Below are 16376 nucleotides of genomic sequence, written 5' to 3'. Positions count from 1 at the left end.
TGGTAGATAGCCTAGCATAGCATCGGGCAGCAGTAGCATAACATCTCGTGTTGCATATAAATCAACAATTCATGATATCGAAACACTGTTATTTATTGTAGTAGGTATATATTTTGTGAGTAGTTCGATTGCAAGTTAGAAGAACTCGCCATGGCTGCTACGCTGGATTCAATTCGAGTTGAGGTGAAGGTAAGTTTCGTGCAATTTTTTGTGAAATTTTTCTCACAATCGTTCAACGTGTATTTTAGGTTGAGATTAAAAAAGCGCTCAAGGCGAAATCGACTGAGCCTCTGGAACGCAAGTACAAATCATTCCAACACACAGATCAGGATGTTACAGCCTGCTTTGACCAGGCTTTCCGTGATTTTCAACTTGAGTTGATATCAGCTGAAATGAATGTTGGTGTCATCGAAGAGTTCATCACACTGAGTATAGAAGCATGCAGAAAAGACATACTCACTAGCTCAACACCAGTCACACTGCTAAGTGACATCTTTGATCTGTTAACACTTGATGACTGCAAGAAAATGTTCTGCTATGTGGAGCATCATGTACACATTTGGAAGGAGGACTTGTTCTTTTCTAGTTGTAAGAATATTTTGCTTAGATTGTGCAATGACCTGCTGCGGAGACTGTCTAAATCAAATTCTACTATATTCTGTGGTAGAATCTTATTGTTTTTGGCTAAGTTTTTCCCATTCTCTGAGAGGTCAGGCCTGAATGTTGTGAGTGAGTTCAATTTAGAGAATATTACTGAATATGGCTCAGAATGTGGGGATGCTGATGATGAGAATGATGTGGATGCCCAAGAGGGCAAGATTTTTATTGATTACAGTTTGTATTGTAAGTTCTGGTCATTGCAGGATTTCTTTCGAAATCCAAATCAATGTTATGACAAAGTGCAGTGGAAGGTATTTTGTGCACATGCGGCTAGTATTGTTTCCACATTTGAAGGTTTGAAACTTGAACACTTAGATAAAAGCTCATCGTATGATAAAGAAAGTATCAATAATTACTTTTCTAAGTATTTGACCAATCAGAAACTACTGGACTTGCAATTGTATGATGTTAACTTTAGGCGTTTTGTGCTGGTGCAGTTTCTGATTTTATTTCAATACTTAACAACAACTGTTAGATTTAAGACAGCGTATGAACTGCTCCCTGAGCAGAAATTTTTTATTCAGTCGACTAGCGAAAAAGTACACAGCCTGCTAAAGGAAACTCCGCCAGATGGCGAAGAATTCGAATATATTGTCACGAAAATAATGTCACGCGAGGAGCATTGGAATGCATGGAAAAATGACGGATGTCCTGAGTTCCGAAAAGCATTACCGCAAGCAATGAGCTGCACTGAGCCAGTGGCAACCGCACGACCACCTCGTCGCCTGCTTGGAGACATCCTGAAGGAAGCACGTTCCAAAGGAATGTATCACATGGGTAATACAGAACTTACTAAGCTTTGGAACCTTAATCCGGATAATTTGGAGGCGTGCAAAGCTAAAGAACGAGATTTTCTTCCGTCTTTGGATGAGTTCTTTGCCGACGCCATTGAGGAAGTCTCTAATGACAGGCTGAAACGCGAAGACCTCTTGAAAGACGGCTACGGGTGGCGCGCGTTGCGCTTGCTCGCTCGACGCTCCACTCACTTTTTATTTATAATAATTTACCCATACGCGAACTGTCTGCTTTCCTCGAGATGATGATACGTCGCATCGCGTCCGCTAAGAGCACCACTCCGAGTAATGTCGGCGAGGATGGAGAAGAAGTGGAGGATCTTTTCCGTCAGTCGGAGGACCCGCCGGAAAATGACGGAGAATTTCAAGTGCCCAATATAATCCCATTCAGGGTGTCCGTTTTAACCGTAACACAGTTTCATAATATTTGCAGAGCTCTCCGTGATGATTGGCTGATCCTTGCGAAGAAACTCGACTACCGCCCCGACGAAATTGATTTTATAATATCGCACAATCCCGAGCCTTCGCAGCAGATTCGCAATTTGTTAAATGTTTGGTTTGAGGAGGACGACGATTCAACGCTGGAAAATTTCTTGTATATTTTGGAGGGACTAGAGTTGACTGATGCGGCAGAGGAGGTAAAACTGGCCATTGAACAAAATAAAAATCTTACCACTGACACAAGTAATAGTAATGAAAATGATTAATGTAATAAATTAAGATAAGAGAGAGAGAGAGAGAATTGTTTTATAATTTTCAATGAATGTACTGAAGAATTTAATAATATTGATACAAATTGAATGCTTTTGTTATTTAAATTGTATGATAAAATAGACTAGCGTGTTTTTAGATGAAAGCTGAAGAGTGAGTACAGATGGAGAACCTAGACCTGCGTTTCAAGGGTTTAGGACCTGTATCCTACCTGTATTATTTGCATCAATTAGTTTTGTGTCTCGAATGACTTATTTTACCTGTATAGCACCTTAGATGGCGAAGGTAAAGTCCATCCTTGCAGTTATCAATTGGTTAATATTTTTGACACTAGATGGCGCGCGCTGTATGGTCAATCTATATTTTTCTTACTCAGTCAATGTTGCGCTGTCCTTGTATTTAAAACTCGAAACCATTTAATTTTTAATAAGAAAAACGCTAACAATTTATTCCGTGTGAAATCTGCTTTTGCGCGCGTATGACTGCCGGCTGTGGGATCTTTTTAGTGGCTACGAATTTCAATTCCATTTATTTATCCAAATACTCGTACCTTTCGTGCAATAATTGTCAGCGTAAAAACAATAAATAATTACGGAAACATGTTTCTGCACTTTAATAGTTTATGGATTGAGAGTAAGCAACATCAAATTTACTTGTGTTTACCTTCTTTATTTTACAGGTTTATTTATTATTTTACCTACCTACAATCGCATTTTTTATGATAAATGTAAATAAATCAGGCAGTAAAGAATAATTTACTCTCATATTCTTGTTCACATTTATCCTTTGTGTTTACTTTCTCGTTTTCAGATTTATACTCGTTTATACTTGTTGACGCTAGTATCACCTTCGATGCGCCGGCTATCAATTGTTTATCTTGCTTAGTAGTTTTAGTCTTGGTCGAGCGTTGTGGTGAAGCACGTGTTTGTTTTGTTCGTCAGTCGATCTTCATAACGATTCTTCACGTTTCTTCCTAATTTTACTTTGTTAACATTTAATAATAAGTGATTGCGGTGTACAACTAATTGATTTTTATCGTGTGGAACTCAAAAACAAATTGTTTTATGTTGTACTCCCATGTGTGGTGATCGCCAAGTGCTAGATGTCTTCTGGCGGCTGTGAATTCCTTTTGGATTTATTGTGCCATTATTTAATACTTCGAGGGACAAATATTCGTTTGCTTTACAAGTTGAATTAAAGTTGTGAGCGCAAAGGTAACTGATACCTCTTATTTTGCCTACTTTTCTTAATGAATTATGGTTTTCATCATCCCCATTTTACTAACATATCTTATAGAGTATTTCCCGTAGATTGAGAATCTTCAATCCGTTCCTTTCTATCTATTTCACATTGCGTGAGACATTGTATTAAAATTTATAACCAAAAATCTGGTTATATCTTCTCTTCCCCTCCGTATGATTTATGACATGATATTGTTATTGTTCATTGGTGCAATTACAACATTTAAAATGCGCACATATATATAACTTTTGCGAGAGAAATATTATTTTATTTTCTTTGCAGAATGCTTAATCCATTGATACCAATATACATATTTATTTAAGTTTTTACGTGATAGATTTATAACGTTTCTTTGGGTCATACATAACGATCGAGGGCATCGTCAGTTACTGAAAAACTTAATAAATATATATTTTATAAATATTATCTTACTTATTGCTGTTTAATAATTGTTATTATTACTGCATTTATGTAAAACCGACTAAAAAAATAATAATTTCTTAGATTTAACTTCTAAAATTAATAATATACAACCGAACTTTACATTTATAGCTCATTTTACCATAATCTTTAACATTTAAACGTGAAATCTACCTTTTAAAGTACATAGTACAAGCAATATAGTAATTTAAACAAAAATAAATAAGAAAACTACAATGAAAGAAATACAGGTCGGGCGAATGCTATGGTGTACTTGCACAGTCAGGTATCTCGACCCCAAGGCCTATTGATAAGATTAAGTCGTTGTACGTTGGCTGCCACAGCAGTTATGTACTTGCAAAATAGCCAGGGCCTTGCCGACAGGTAGTAACAAATGAAGACGCTCCAAATTGAAGCATGGTGGACGACCTCCCGTGATGCTGCATTTACAAACTTAAAACAAACTCAATTAGAATCCAACTAGGAACTTGTTTATATGCTTTCACATGTATTTAAACCCGCTGATTCAGAATCCGCAATCAGAATTCCAAATTCTTATCACATCCGAATTTTTAGCCATTTTATTCAATCGCGAATATCTCGTAAACTAAAAGAGATAATTAAGATCTGATCGCAGCCTCTTAATCTACAGACTATTCTCTATCAGATAGGATAGTTTAAAGGGAAATCTGAGCGATGAAATTTTAGGTCTTAAGAAAAAAATTGTCAAGGGGGGGTGCTTGATACTTTTTTTCGACGATTTTTGATAATTAATATCTCACAAACTAAAACTAATAGCTACCAACGAATTGTTGATTATGAAAGACTAGAAAATTCTCTATCTGATAAAAGCATAAAATAAATATATTTCCTGCAGTAAAGGTCGAAAAACGCGACTAAAAGTACAAAAAGTTACATTTATCAATTTTGGCCATTTTATTCAATCGCAAATATCTCGTAAACTAAAAGAGATAATAAGGAACGAATGACGGAGTCTTAATCTACGGACAATTCTCTATGATATAAGCTCGCTCGCTAAAATAAGCGGCAGAGACCGGCACGAAACTAGCTGCGAACCATCAATAGAGCATGCCGAAACTCCGCACGCAAGGATGCGACAGTTCACAATAGGACCCTGTGCCTGCTGCATAAACCCGGCAGGTACAAGCAATAGATGCGCAAAGCCACCGCGTCGATGCCACACGATCTTGTGCGCGAATTGCAATAGTACTGGCCGCGGACGTATCAGTCTCTTGTTGCCTACGCGCTGTTCGTCACCTTGTTTTCATTTCATTTCAATAAATTGCATTAAATCTTATCGGTAATCGACGACGCATAATGAGTTTCGACGCGTAAAGTGCTAACGATAGTTTGTGCGTGAAATGATTATAAAACTCGTGTCTTCGTTTGTGCGTGTGTAGTCCGACGGCAATTGACTTAATTCGATACTGGGAATTGCAACTGGATATAACCTGGTGTCATTTTCTAGTAAGTTTGAGAATAAATAATTGTATTCTTGTAAAATTCACTCGTTTTTCCATAGTTATTACGTTGCAACATACTTGCTTGATCGTCTTGTCGATTCCGATCACTCGAAATACATTTTAAAATTATTGAATTTTGGACTTTATTGAATTAATTGCTACCCGTATATTACATTTATTTTTTAACTTCCACGCGGCCAAGGCCGTGATAAATTTTGTGTCAGAAACTGGTGGAGACTAGGTCTGTGTGGCGTCATGGCGTCATTAAATATCATTCTTCAATTTCAGCTAAGATGTCGCTAAAATGCGCAAATCGTCACATTGTGTTTTCATCAGTTTGTTTGTTTACCTCGGCCAATCTTCTTGCCGTGTGAACTCACGTGCAGCGATACGACTTAAGTGACAGTACCTGAGCGAAAATTCGCGTAAAAGAGTGAATTTTTCACCATTTCTTGTGAAATGTTTGTATTTTTTCGGGTTTACGCACAATCTAGACGGTTCACTAACTTCAGCGTGGTGTTTAGAGATGCGGAATTAAATTCTCCATTGGGTGGTATTTGTTTGTTGCAGGAATTCGGCCTGTAACCCGCGAAAATTTTCATAAAACCGTGAATTTTTCACCCTTTCTCGTGAAATGTTTGTATTTTTTTCGGGTTTACGCGCGATCTAGGCGGCTCACTAACTTTAGCGTGGTGTTTAGAGATGCGGAATTAAATTCTCCGGCGGGTGGTATTTGTTAGCGGTAGAAGCGACTCAATTCAGGACACCTGACGAGGATAGCGGTAAAAGTGACTTGTGTTCAGGGCACCGTAGGAACCCGCGCATAAAAGTGTGAATTTTTCACCCTTTCTTGCGAATTGTTTAATTTTTTCAGGTTTACGTGCGAACTTTAAGTCTCACTAACATCAGCGCGGCATTTAGAGATGCGGAATTAAATTCTCCGTCGGGTGGTATTTGTTTGTTGCAGGAATTCGGCTTGCAACCCGCAAACATTTTCATACAAGGGTGAATTTTTCACCCTTTCTCGTAAAATGTTTGTATTTTTTCGGGTTTACGTGCGATCTAGGCGGCTCACTAACTACAGTGTGGTGTTTAGAGATGCGGAATTAAATTCTCTATCGGGTGGTATCTGTTACTTGCAGGAATTCGACCGGCAATCCGCCAAAATTTGCATGAAAAGGCGCATTTGTACTTAAACGCACTTACCGGTTCAATCCATTATTTATACCTGCGCTGCGCACTTTACAAATAACTTTTGTGATTATCTCACAAATTGACCCCACAAAATTGCATTTTTATGTTTAAAGGACTTATTTTTGATGGCTTTAGGGATTTTGCACCTGAGTCTGACATCGTAGAAGGACCATTTATGCATCAGATTGTAAGTATTAAATTTCTTTATCATTTTGCTAAATAACTTTTGTGATTATCTCACAAATTGACCCCCAAAATTGCATTTTTATGTTCGAAGGACTTATTTTTGATGGTTTTAGGGATTTTGCACCTGAGCCTGATATTATAGAAGGACCATTTATGCATCAGATTGTAAGTATTAAATTTCTTTATCAATTTCCTTAATAACTTTTGTGATTATCTCACAAATTGACCCCCAAAATTGCATTTTTATGTTCGAAGGACTTACTTTTGATGGTTTTAGGGATTTTGCACCTGAGTCTGACATCATAGAAGGACCATTCTTGCATCAGAGTTTAAGTATTAAATTTCTTTATCATTTTCCTAAACAACATTTGTGACTATCTCACAAATTGACCCCCAAAATTGCATTTTTATGTTAGTAGGACTTATTTTTTATGGTTTTAGGGATTTTGCACCTGAGTCAGACATCATAGAAGGACCATTCTTACATCAGATTGTAAGTATTTAATTTCTTTATTATTTTCCTAAATAACTTTGGTGATTATCGTACAAATAGACCCCCAAAATTGCATTTTATGTTCGAAGGACTTATTTTTGACGGTTTTAGGATTTTGCACCTGAGTCTGACATCATAGAAGGACCATTCTTGCATCAGATTGTAAGTATTAAATTTCTTTATCATTTTCCTAAATAACTTTTTGATTATCTCACAAATAAACCCTTTAAATTGCATTTTTATGTTCGAAAGACTAATTTTTGCTTGTTTTAGGATTTTGCACCTGAGTCTGACATCGTAGAAGCACCATTCTTGCATCAGATTGTAAGTATTTAATTTCTTTATCATTTTCCTAAATAACTTTTGTGATTATCTCACAAATTAACCCTGTAAATTGCATTTTTATGTTCGAAAGACTAATTTTTGCTTGTTTTAGGGATTTTGCAATTGAGTCTGACATCGTAGAAGGACCATTCTTGCATCAGATTGTAAGTATTTAATTTCTTTATCATTTTCCTAAATAACTTTTGTGATTATCTCACAAATTAACCCTGTAAATTGCATTTTTATGTTCGAAAGACTAATTTTTGCTTGTTTTAGGGATTTTGCACCTGAGTCTGACATCGTAGAAGCACCATTCTTGTATCAGATTGTAAGTATTTAATTTTTTATCATTTTCCTAAATAACTTTTGTGATTATCTCACAAATAAACCCTTTAAATTGCATTTTTATGTTCGAAAGACTAATTTTTGCTTGTTTTAGGGATTTTGCACCTGAGTCTGACATCGTAGAAGGACCATTCTTGCATCAGATTGTAAGTATTAAATTTCTTTATCATTTTCCTAAATAACTTTTGTGATTATCTCACAAATTAACCCTGTAAATTGCATTTTTATGTTCGAAAGACTAATTTTTGCTTGTTTTAGGGATTTTGCAATTGAGTCTGACATCGTAGAAGGACCATTCTTGCATCAGATTGTAAGTATTTAATTTCTTTATCATTTTCCTAAATAACTTTTGTGATTATCTCACAAATTAACCCATTAAATTGCATTTTTATGTTCGAAAGACTAATTTTTGCTTGTTTTAGGATTTTGCACCTGAGTCTGACATCGTAGAAGCACCATTCTTGCATCAGATTGTAAGTAATTAATTTCTTTATCATTTTCCTAAATAACTTTTGTGATTATCTCACAAATTGGACCCCAAAATTGAATTTTTATGTTCGAAGGACTAATTTTTGCTTGTTTTAGGGATTTTGCACCTGAGTCTGACATCGTAGAAGAACCATTCTTGCATCAGATTGTTATTATTAAATTTCATTATCTTTAATAACTTTTGTGATTATTACACAAATTGACTCCCATAATTTATGCTTGTGTGTTTTCTTTAATAAAGAATATTTTTAAGTTTTTCTAATTAAAATTATTTCTGTTATTTCTACCTGATCACATATTCATATTTAACGATTTCTTAAACCATTTATTTTGAAAGGTGCATGCTAGTGCCATCTATCAATTAGAAACTACAACAACCGAAAATTTTGAGCTTCGGTCCGTCGCCACTGGAGGCAGCACATTACTAGTTACCGCGAAAACTTTATCAGCCTCCTCAACTTTCTGCGCTCCTAATATTCAATCTTTATTTTGTCGACTCTGGGAGGCAAAATGACACAAAATTTGGACTCGGTTTTGGTATTTGGATCGCAGAAAGGGTGATGAGGTATGTAAATAAAAGAGGCGGTAACTAGTAATGGCGGGTAATATGAATGTTTAAAAATCTTTATTCAGCAAATTCGGTTTTCGAATTCTGAAGGATCTCGACAACTAAGAGGGCTAGAAAATAAAGAACTACATAATCTTAATCCTTGAAAAATTCTCTACAAGGTGGCATCATTATTGAAAAATCATCAAAATGGCACAAAAATTTTTAAAGAAAAGATTTTATTAAAAAATGGCAAAAGATTTCTCTTTTTATGGTCAAAATTAAAAGTTGGAATTTTTAAATTCTGTTTTCGAATTCTGATAGACAATTTAATTCTACATCAATTATTTAGGTACTTTTTTGCTAGCATTAACTGCTTAGGCCCTATTTGCAATTTTATAGAAAAATTGAAAATGTACCGAAACAAATTGAAATAATATATATAATAATTTGGCGGGAACTGCCTATGTCCACTTTCTGCGTTCCTAATACTACAGACTGATGAGCAGCAACATTTCAGCAAATTTCTCGACAAATTTTGTCGAGAAATCCATTGAAATTGGTAACAAAAATCATTTGAATATTAGGATCGCAGAAAGTGCAGTAGGCTGGTGAGTAGCAGGTCATTTCGAATAGCGACGTAGTTTAGTTACTCATGGATAGATGGCACTAGTGATACTGTTTTTAAATTAATATTGATAAAATATAAAATTGATTTTGAACTATTTCTCATATCTAGCAGTGGCATTTCCATTAAAGTTTAAGGGATTTATGGATAAATTAAAGGAGTAACGATGTTGCGAGCTATGTTGCCCGTTTGGAACAAATAAAATAATAAAATATTATAGTCAAAAATATAAAACAACAATTTTATTCAAACATGTAGAATCACAAACTCAATTTCTCAATAGATACAGCATTTTTAACAATACATGCATGAAAACAGGATAATAATATGCAATTATATAATGCTCTTTTATACCTTTTAACTAGATACATAATATGATATCAATATCAGCTTCAAAATGTTGTAAATTCATTCTATCGTATTTGAAATCATCATCAACACCGGCAATCCAATCTTCAATTTCTTAGACACTATAAACCAGAATAACAGAATAGTAAAATATAAAATATTATAGATTGCCAAAATATAACATACGTTCTGGGTATTTTAGTCCATCCATCTTCAATAATCAAAACATCATCTTCAATACGCACTCCAACAGTACCACGAAACCTCTCCAGTTGGTCCTTATTGAAAAACTTGGCCATCTCGGAATTAGCGAATACTTTATCCAACAACTGGAAAATATTTATATAAATGAAATATACATATATACATAAATTAAATTAATTATTCTTACAGGATCCATAAAGAGTCCCATTTAGGGCACCGTACGAAGGCGGTAGTAGAGACTCCTAGAAACAAACCTATATTAGTCGTGATGTTCAAATTTAAAGCTGCGTAATAAAACTACAATTCCTAGCGCAACGAGTACTACGGCGCACACACACAACTTTCAATATAACTCGCGTTACGGAATTTTCTTGCAATAAGTTTCTATACAGGGGGATACAGAATTAAATTCACCATCTAGGAAAATTATTTCGAACTAATTGTAACACCGCGTTCGCGAGTTATAACAAACAAACTACATTTCCTAGCGCAACGAGTACTACGGCGCACACACACAACTTTCAATATAACTCGCGTTACGGAATTTTCTTGCAATAAATTTCTATACAGGGAGATACAGAATTAAATTCACCATCTAGGAAAATTATTTCGAACTAATTGTAACACCGCGTTCGCGAGTTATAACAAACAAACTACATTTCCTAGCGCAACGAGTACTAGTGCGTATACACACAACTTTCAATATAACTCGCGTTACGGAATTTTCTTGCAATAAATTTCGATACAAGAAGAAACAGAATTAAATTCTGCATCTGGGAAAATTATTCCGAACTTATTGTGACATCGCGTTTGCATGTTATGCTAAAACGACCATTTCTAGTGCAACCAGTACTACTGCGCACACACGCAACTTTCAATATAACTCGAGTTACGGAATTTTTGCAATAAATTTTAATACAGGGCGATACAGAATTAAATTCTGCATCTGGAAAAATTATTCCGAACATATTGTAGCACCGCGTTCGCGTGTTGTACTAAAAACTACAATTTCTAGACCATCGAGTGCCACGGTGCACACACACAAATTTCGATATAACTCGCGTTACGGAATTTTCATGCAACAAATTTCAACACCGGGAGATATAGAAAAAATTCTACATCTGGGAAAATTATTCCGAACTTACTCTGACACCGCGATCGCGTATTATGCTAAAAAACTACAATTCTTACAATTCCTTCGCAACGAGTACTATAGTGCACACTGCACACACACAACTTTCAATCTAACTCGCGTTACGGAATTTTCTTGCAATAAATTTCGATACAAGGAGATTCAGAATTAAATTCCGCATCAGGGAAAATGATTTCGAACTTATTGTGACACCGCGTTCGTGTGTTATAACAAAAAAACTACAATTCCTAGCGCAACGAGTTCTACGGCGCACACACACACAACTTTGAATATAACTCCCGTTACGGAATTTTCTTGCAATATATTTCAATACAGGGTGATACAGAATTAAATCCGCATTAAGGAAAGTAATTTCAAACTTATTGTGACACCGCGTTCGTGTGTTATAACAAATAACTACAATTACTAGCGCAACGAGTACTACTGCGCACACTCACAACTTTGAATATAACTCGCGTTACGGAATTTTCTCGCAGTAAATTTCAATACAGGGAGATACAGAATTAAATTCCCCATTTAGAAAAAATATTTTCTACTAATTGTGACACCGCGTTCGCGTGTTATGCTAAAAACGACCAGTTCTAGTGCAACTAGTACTACGGCGCACACACACAACTTTCAATATAACTCGAGTTACAGAATTTTCTTGCAATAAATTTCAATACAGGGAGATACAGAATTAAATTCTGCATCTGTGAAAATTATTCCGAACATATTGTAACACCGTGTTCGCGTGTTGTACTAAAAAAATACAATTCCTAGGGCGATGCGTACTACGGCGCAAACACACAACTTCTAATAAAACTCGCGCTACGAAATTATTTCGCAATAAATTCAAATACAGGGTGACTAAGAATTAAATTTTGTATCTGGGAAAACACACACAATAAATTTCAATACATGGTTATACAGACAGGACCGTCGAGAGCCAGTGCGGACCCCGGCAATCGTTAATTTTTCGCTAATTTTTTTGTGTTTGCGATTTCAGAGCGATTAGTCGGGCCGCGGGAATTTATCCCAGTTGACCCCCCCTCTCACCGGCCCAGCAGGTAGGTAGTACGTGATAAACAGAAAACTTGTTTATAAACAGCAAATGCAAATTTGACCGAAAAATATGATTGAATTATAAACTTACCAGTGTTCAGCTTATCGGACTGCCAGGAACAACGAGTGCTGTAACTAAACGAAAACATTAATTAATTATGTTATAATTAACAATCAACACAAAATATACAATCTGTGTATAGTCGATCTTCGAGTATTACACAAATTTAGAATATTGAAGTCCGAATAAACGATATAAGTCTCTCAAAACACGACTGGATTAACCAGTGACCGGCACGAAACTGGCTGCAATCCACCAATAGTGCATGCCGAAACTGTGTAAACAACGACGGGACAGTATATGATAAGAAAGTAAGAGGTGCGCAAAGACGGCGCGTCGAAGGCACGCGACTCTGTGTGCGAATTTGCAATAGGCACATTACCTGTGATCTAAACTACGAGTACACAAGACTTCGCTGCATGCAGCAAGTTGATGCGGCGCTTGGAGACAACGCGCGAGACACATGCGTTGAAAACGTTGTTTACACCGAATCGCAGATAACAGCATTGTGTACAAAACTATTCTCGTACCCACGATTGTCCATAAATATAAAAATAAGCCGTATAACTCGATTTTATGATACTTAGTGCATCCTAGTGATGAAATTTAGACTATTAATTGTCAATTAACATGTAGAGCGTCTCTGAAACAATAACATAGAAATGCAGAAAATGTGTATTAGTTCACGAGAAACAGGTTGTTATCTAAGCCAACTTTTTGAAATGTAAAAATAATGTCCGTTTGTAAGCCAATTTTATAACACTTGTAAAAGTTTGAGAGGGTCGGGCTGATGCATAAGTTAGTAAGGAACTCTTAAGTATCATATGAGCACAAGATGTTGTGATCCTACAGGAAAAGGTTGAAAAACGCGACTAAAAGTACTCAAAAGCGATATTTTTCAATTTTTGCCAATTTTCTTTAATCGCGAATATCTCGTAAACTAAAAGAGATAATTAAGATCTGATCGCAGCGTCTTAATCTACGGACTTATCTCTATAAGATATGATAGTTAAAACGGAAATCTGGGAGATGAAATTTTAAGTCTTAAGAAAAAATTGCCAAGGGGGTGCTTGATACTTTTTCGACGATTTTTAAAAATTCATATCTCTTAAACTAAACGCGATATCAACCAACGAATTACCGATTATGAAAGATTGGAAAATTCTCTATCCTATAAAAATATAAAACAATTATATTTCCTACAGTAAAGGCCGAAAAACGCGACTAAAAGTGCTAAAAGTGACATTTTCAATTTTTGCCAATTTTCTTTAATCGCGAATATCTCGTAAACTAAAAGAGATAATTAAGATCTGATCGCAGCGTCTTAATCTACGGACTTATCTCTATAAGATATGATAGTTAAAACGGAAATCTGGGAGATGAAATTTTAAGTCTTAAGAAAAATTGCCAAGGGGGTGCTTGATACTTTTTTTCGACGATTTTTAAAAATTCATATCTCTTAAACTAAACGCGATATCAACCAACGAATTGCTGATTATGAAAGATTGGAAAATTCTCAATCAGATAAAAATATAAAACAATTATATTTCCTACAGTAAAAGGCCGAAAAACGCGACTGAAAGTGCTAAAAAGTGACATTTTTCAATTTTTGCCAATTTTCTTTAATCGCGAATATCTCGTAAACTAAAAGAGATAATTAAGATCTGATCGCAGCGTCTTAATCTACGGACTTATCTCTATAAGATATGATAGTTAAAACGGAAATCTGGGAGATGAAATTTTAATTCTTAAGAAAAAATTGCCAAGGGGGGGTGCTTGATACTTTTTTTCGACGATTTTTAAAAATTCATATCTCTTAAACTAAACGCGATATCAACCAACGAATTACTGATTATGAAAGATTGGAAAATTCTCTATCCTATAAAAATATAAAACAATTATATTTCCTACAGTAAAAGGCCGAAAAACGCGACTAAAAGTGCTAAAAGTGACATTTTTCAATTTTGCCAATTTTCTTTAATCGCGAATATCTCGTAAACTAAAAGAGATAATTAAGATCTGATCGCAGCGTCTTAATCTACGGACTTATCTCTATAAGATATGATAGTTAAAACGGAAATCTGGGAGATGAAATTTTAATTCTTAAGAAAAAATTGCCAAGGGGGGGTGCTTGATACTTTTTTTCGACGATTTTTAAAAATTCATATCTCTTAAACTAAAGGAGATGGCAACCAACGAATTGCCGATTATGAAAGATTGGAAAATTCTCTATCCTATAAAAATATAAAACAATTATATTTCCTACAGTAAAAGGCCGAAAAACGCGACTGAAAGTGCTAAAAAGTGACATTTTTCAATTTTTGCCAATTTTCTTTAATCGCGAATATCTCGTAAACTAAAAGAGATAATTAAGATCTGATCGCAGCGTCTTAATCTACGGACTTATCTCTATAAGATATGATAGTTAAAACGGAAATCTGGGAGATGAAATTTTAATTCTTAAGAAAAAATTGCCAAGGGGGTGCTTGATACTTTTTTCGACGATTTTTAAAATTCATATCTCTTAAACTAAAAGAGATGGCAACCAACGAATTGCCGATTATGAAAGATTGGAAAATTCTCTATCCTATAAAAATATAAAACAATTATATTTCCTACAGTAAAAGGCCGAAAAACGCGACTGAAAGTGCTAAAAAGTGACATTTTTCAATTTTTGCCAATTTTCTTTAATCGCGAATATCTCGTAAACTAAAAGAGATAATTAAGATCTGATCGCAGCGTCTTAATCTACGGACTTATCTCTATAAGATATGATAGTTAAAACGGAAATCTGGGAGATGAAATTTTAATTCTTAAGAAAAATTGCCAAGGGGGTGCTTGATACTTTTTTCGACGATTTTTAAAAATTCATATCTCTTAAACTAAACGCGATATCAACCAACGAATTGCCGATTATGAAAGATTGGAAAATTCTCTATCCTATAAAAATATAAAACAATTATATTTCCTACAGTAAAAGGCCGAAAAACGCGACTAAAAGTGCTAAAAAGTGACATTTTTCAATTTTTGCCAATTTTCTTTAATCGCGAATATCTCGTAAACTAAAAGAGATAATTAAGATCTGATCGCAGCGTCTTAATCTACGGACTTATCTCTATAAGATATGATAGTTAAAACGGAAATCTGGGAGATGAAATTTTAATTCTTAAGAAAAAATTGCCAAGGGGGTGCTTGATACTTTTTTCGACGATTTTAAAAATTCATATCTCTTAAACTAAACGCGATATCAACCAACGAATTGCTGATTATGAAAGATTGGAAAATTCTCTATCGGATAAAAATATAAAACAATTATATTTCCTACAGTAAAAGGCCGAAAACGCGACTAAAAGTGCTAAAAGTGACATTTTTCAATTTTTGCCAATTTTCTTTAATCGCGAATATCTCGTAAACTAAAAGAGATAATTAAGATCTGATCGCAGCGTCTTAATCTACGGACTTATCTCTATAAGATATGATAGTTAAAACGGAAATCTGGGAGATGAAATTTTAATTCTTAAGAAAAATTGCCAAGGGGGTGCTTGATACTTTTTTCGACGATTTTTAAAAATTCATATCTCTTAAACTAAACGCGATATCAACCAACGAATTGCCGATTATGAAAGATTGGAAAATTCTCTATCCTATAAAAATATAAAACAATTATATTTCCTACAGTAAAAGGCCGAAAAACGCGACTAAAAGTGCTAAAAGTGACATTTTTCAATTTTTGCCAATTTTCTTTAATCGCGAATATCTCGTAAACTAAAAGAGATAATTAAGATCTGATCGCAGCGTCTTAATCTACGGACTTATCTCTATAAGATATGATAGTTAAAACGGAAATCTGGGAGATGAAATTTTAATTCTTAAGAAAAAATTGCCAAGGGGTGCTTGATACTTTTTTCGACGATTTTAAAAATTCATATCTCTTAAACTAAAAGAGATGGCAACCAACGAATTGCCGATTATGAAAGATTGGAAAATTCTCTATCCTATAAAAATATAAAACAATTATATTTCCTACAGTAAAAGGCCGAAAAACGCGA

The 16376-nt window shown here is 34.8% G+C and overlaps 3 protein-coding genes across 8 annotated transcripts in view; 2 read left to right on the top strand and 1 right to left on the bottom strand.

The window, feature by feature from the left end:
* The window catches only part of LOC135795534 (uncharacterized), a 191576-nt gene extending 182966 nt beyond the window's left edge, over positions 1-8610 (top strand). Inside the window, exons 6-12 of the mRNA XM_065307252.1 lie at positions 6641-6692; positions 6805-6856; positions 7785-7836; positions 7948-7999; positions 8112-8163; positions 8276-8326; positions 8439-8610. The gene's annotated coding sequence lies outside the window, so the exon portion shown is untranslated. The remainder of the gene's footprint in view (positions 1-6640; positions 6693-6804; positions 6857-7784; positions 7837-7947; positions 8000-8111; positions 8164-8275; positions 8327-8438) is intronic.
* Positions 1-16376, bottom strand: part of LOC135795612 (xaa-Pro dipeptidase-like) — a 202982-nt gene that overhangs the window by 177216 nt on the left and 9390 nt on the right. The window contains exons 1-5 of one of the 6 annotated variants that reach the window (XR_010549103.1): positions 12710-12891; positions 12358-12401; positions 10257-10311; positions 10052-10194; positions 9745-9987 (exon numbers count right to left, since the gene is read on the bottom strand). The gene's annotated coding sequence lies outside the window, so the exon portion shown is untranslated. The other 5 variants (XR_010549102.1, XR_010549101.1, XR_010549094.1 and 2 more) reach the window with 5 other exon arrangements.
* Positions 42-2255, top strand: LOC135789927 (THO complex subunit 1-like). Its single transcript, XM_065299999.1, is given in 3 exon segments — positions 42-189; positions 249-1652; positions 1655-2255. Coding segments are annotated over 3 exon segments (1950 nt in total). The 5' UTR covers positions 42-150; the 3' UTR covers positions 2162-2255.

This window comes from Atheta coriaria, unplaced genomic scaffold (genome assembly GCF_025399875.1).
Source record: "Atheta coriaria isolate IRGN ID8LTWV9N9 unplaced genomic scaffold, Caltech_Dcor_3.1 hic_scaffold_1_pilon, whole genome shotgun sequence".
NCBI lineage: Eukaryota > Metazoa > Arthropoda > Insecta > Coleoptera > Staphylinidae > Dalotia > Dalotia coriaria.
Note: the sequence above shows the minus strand (reverse complement) of the source record. Positions and strands in the feature narration are given on the sequence as shown.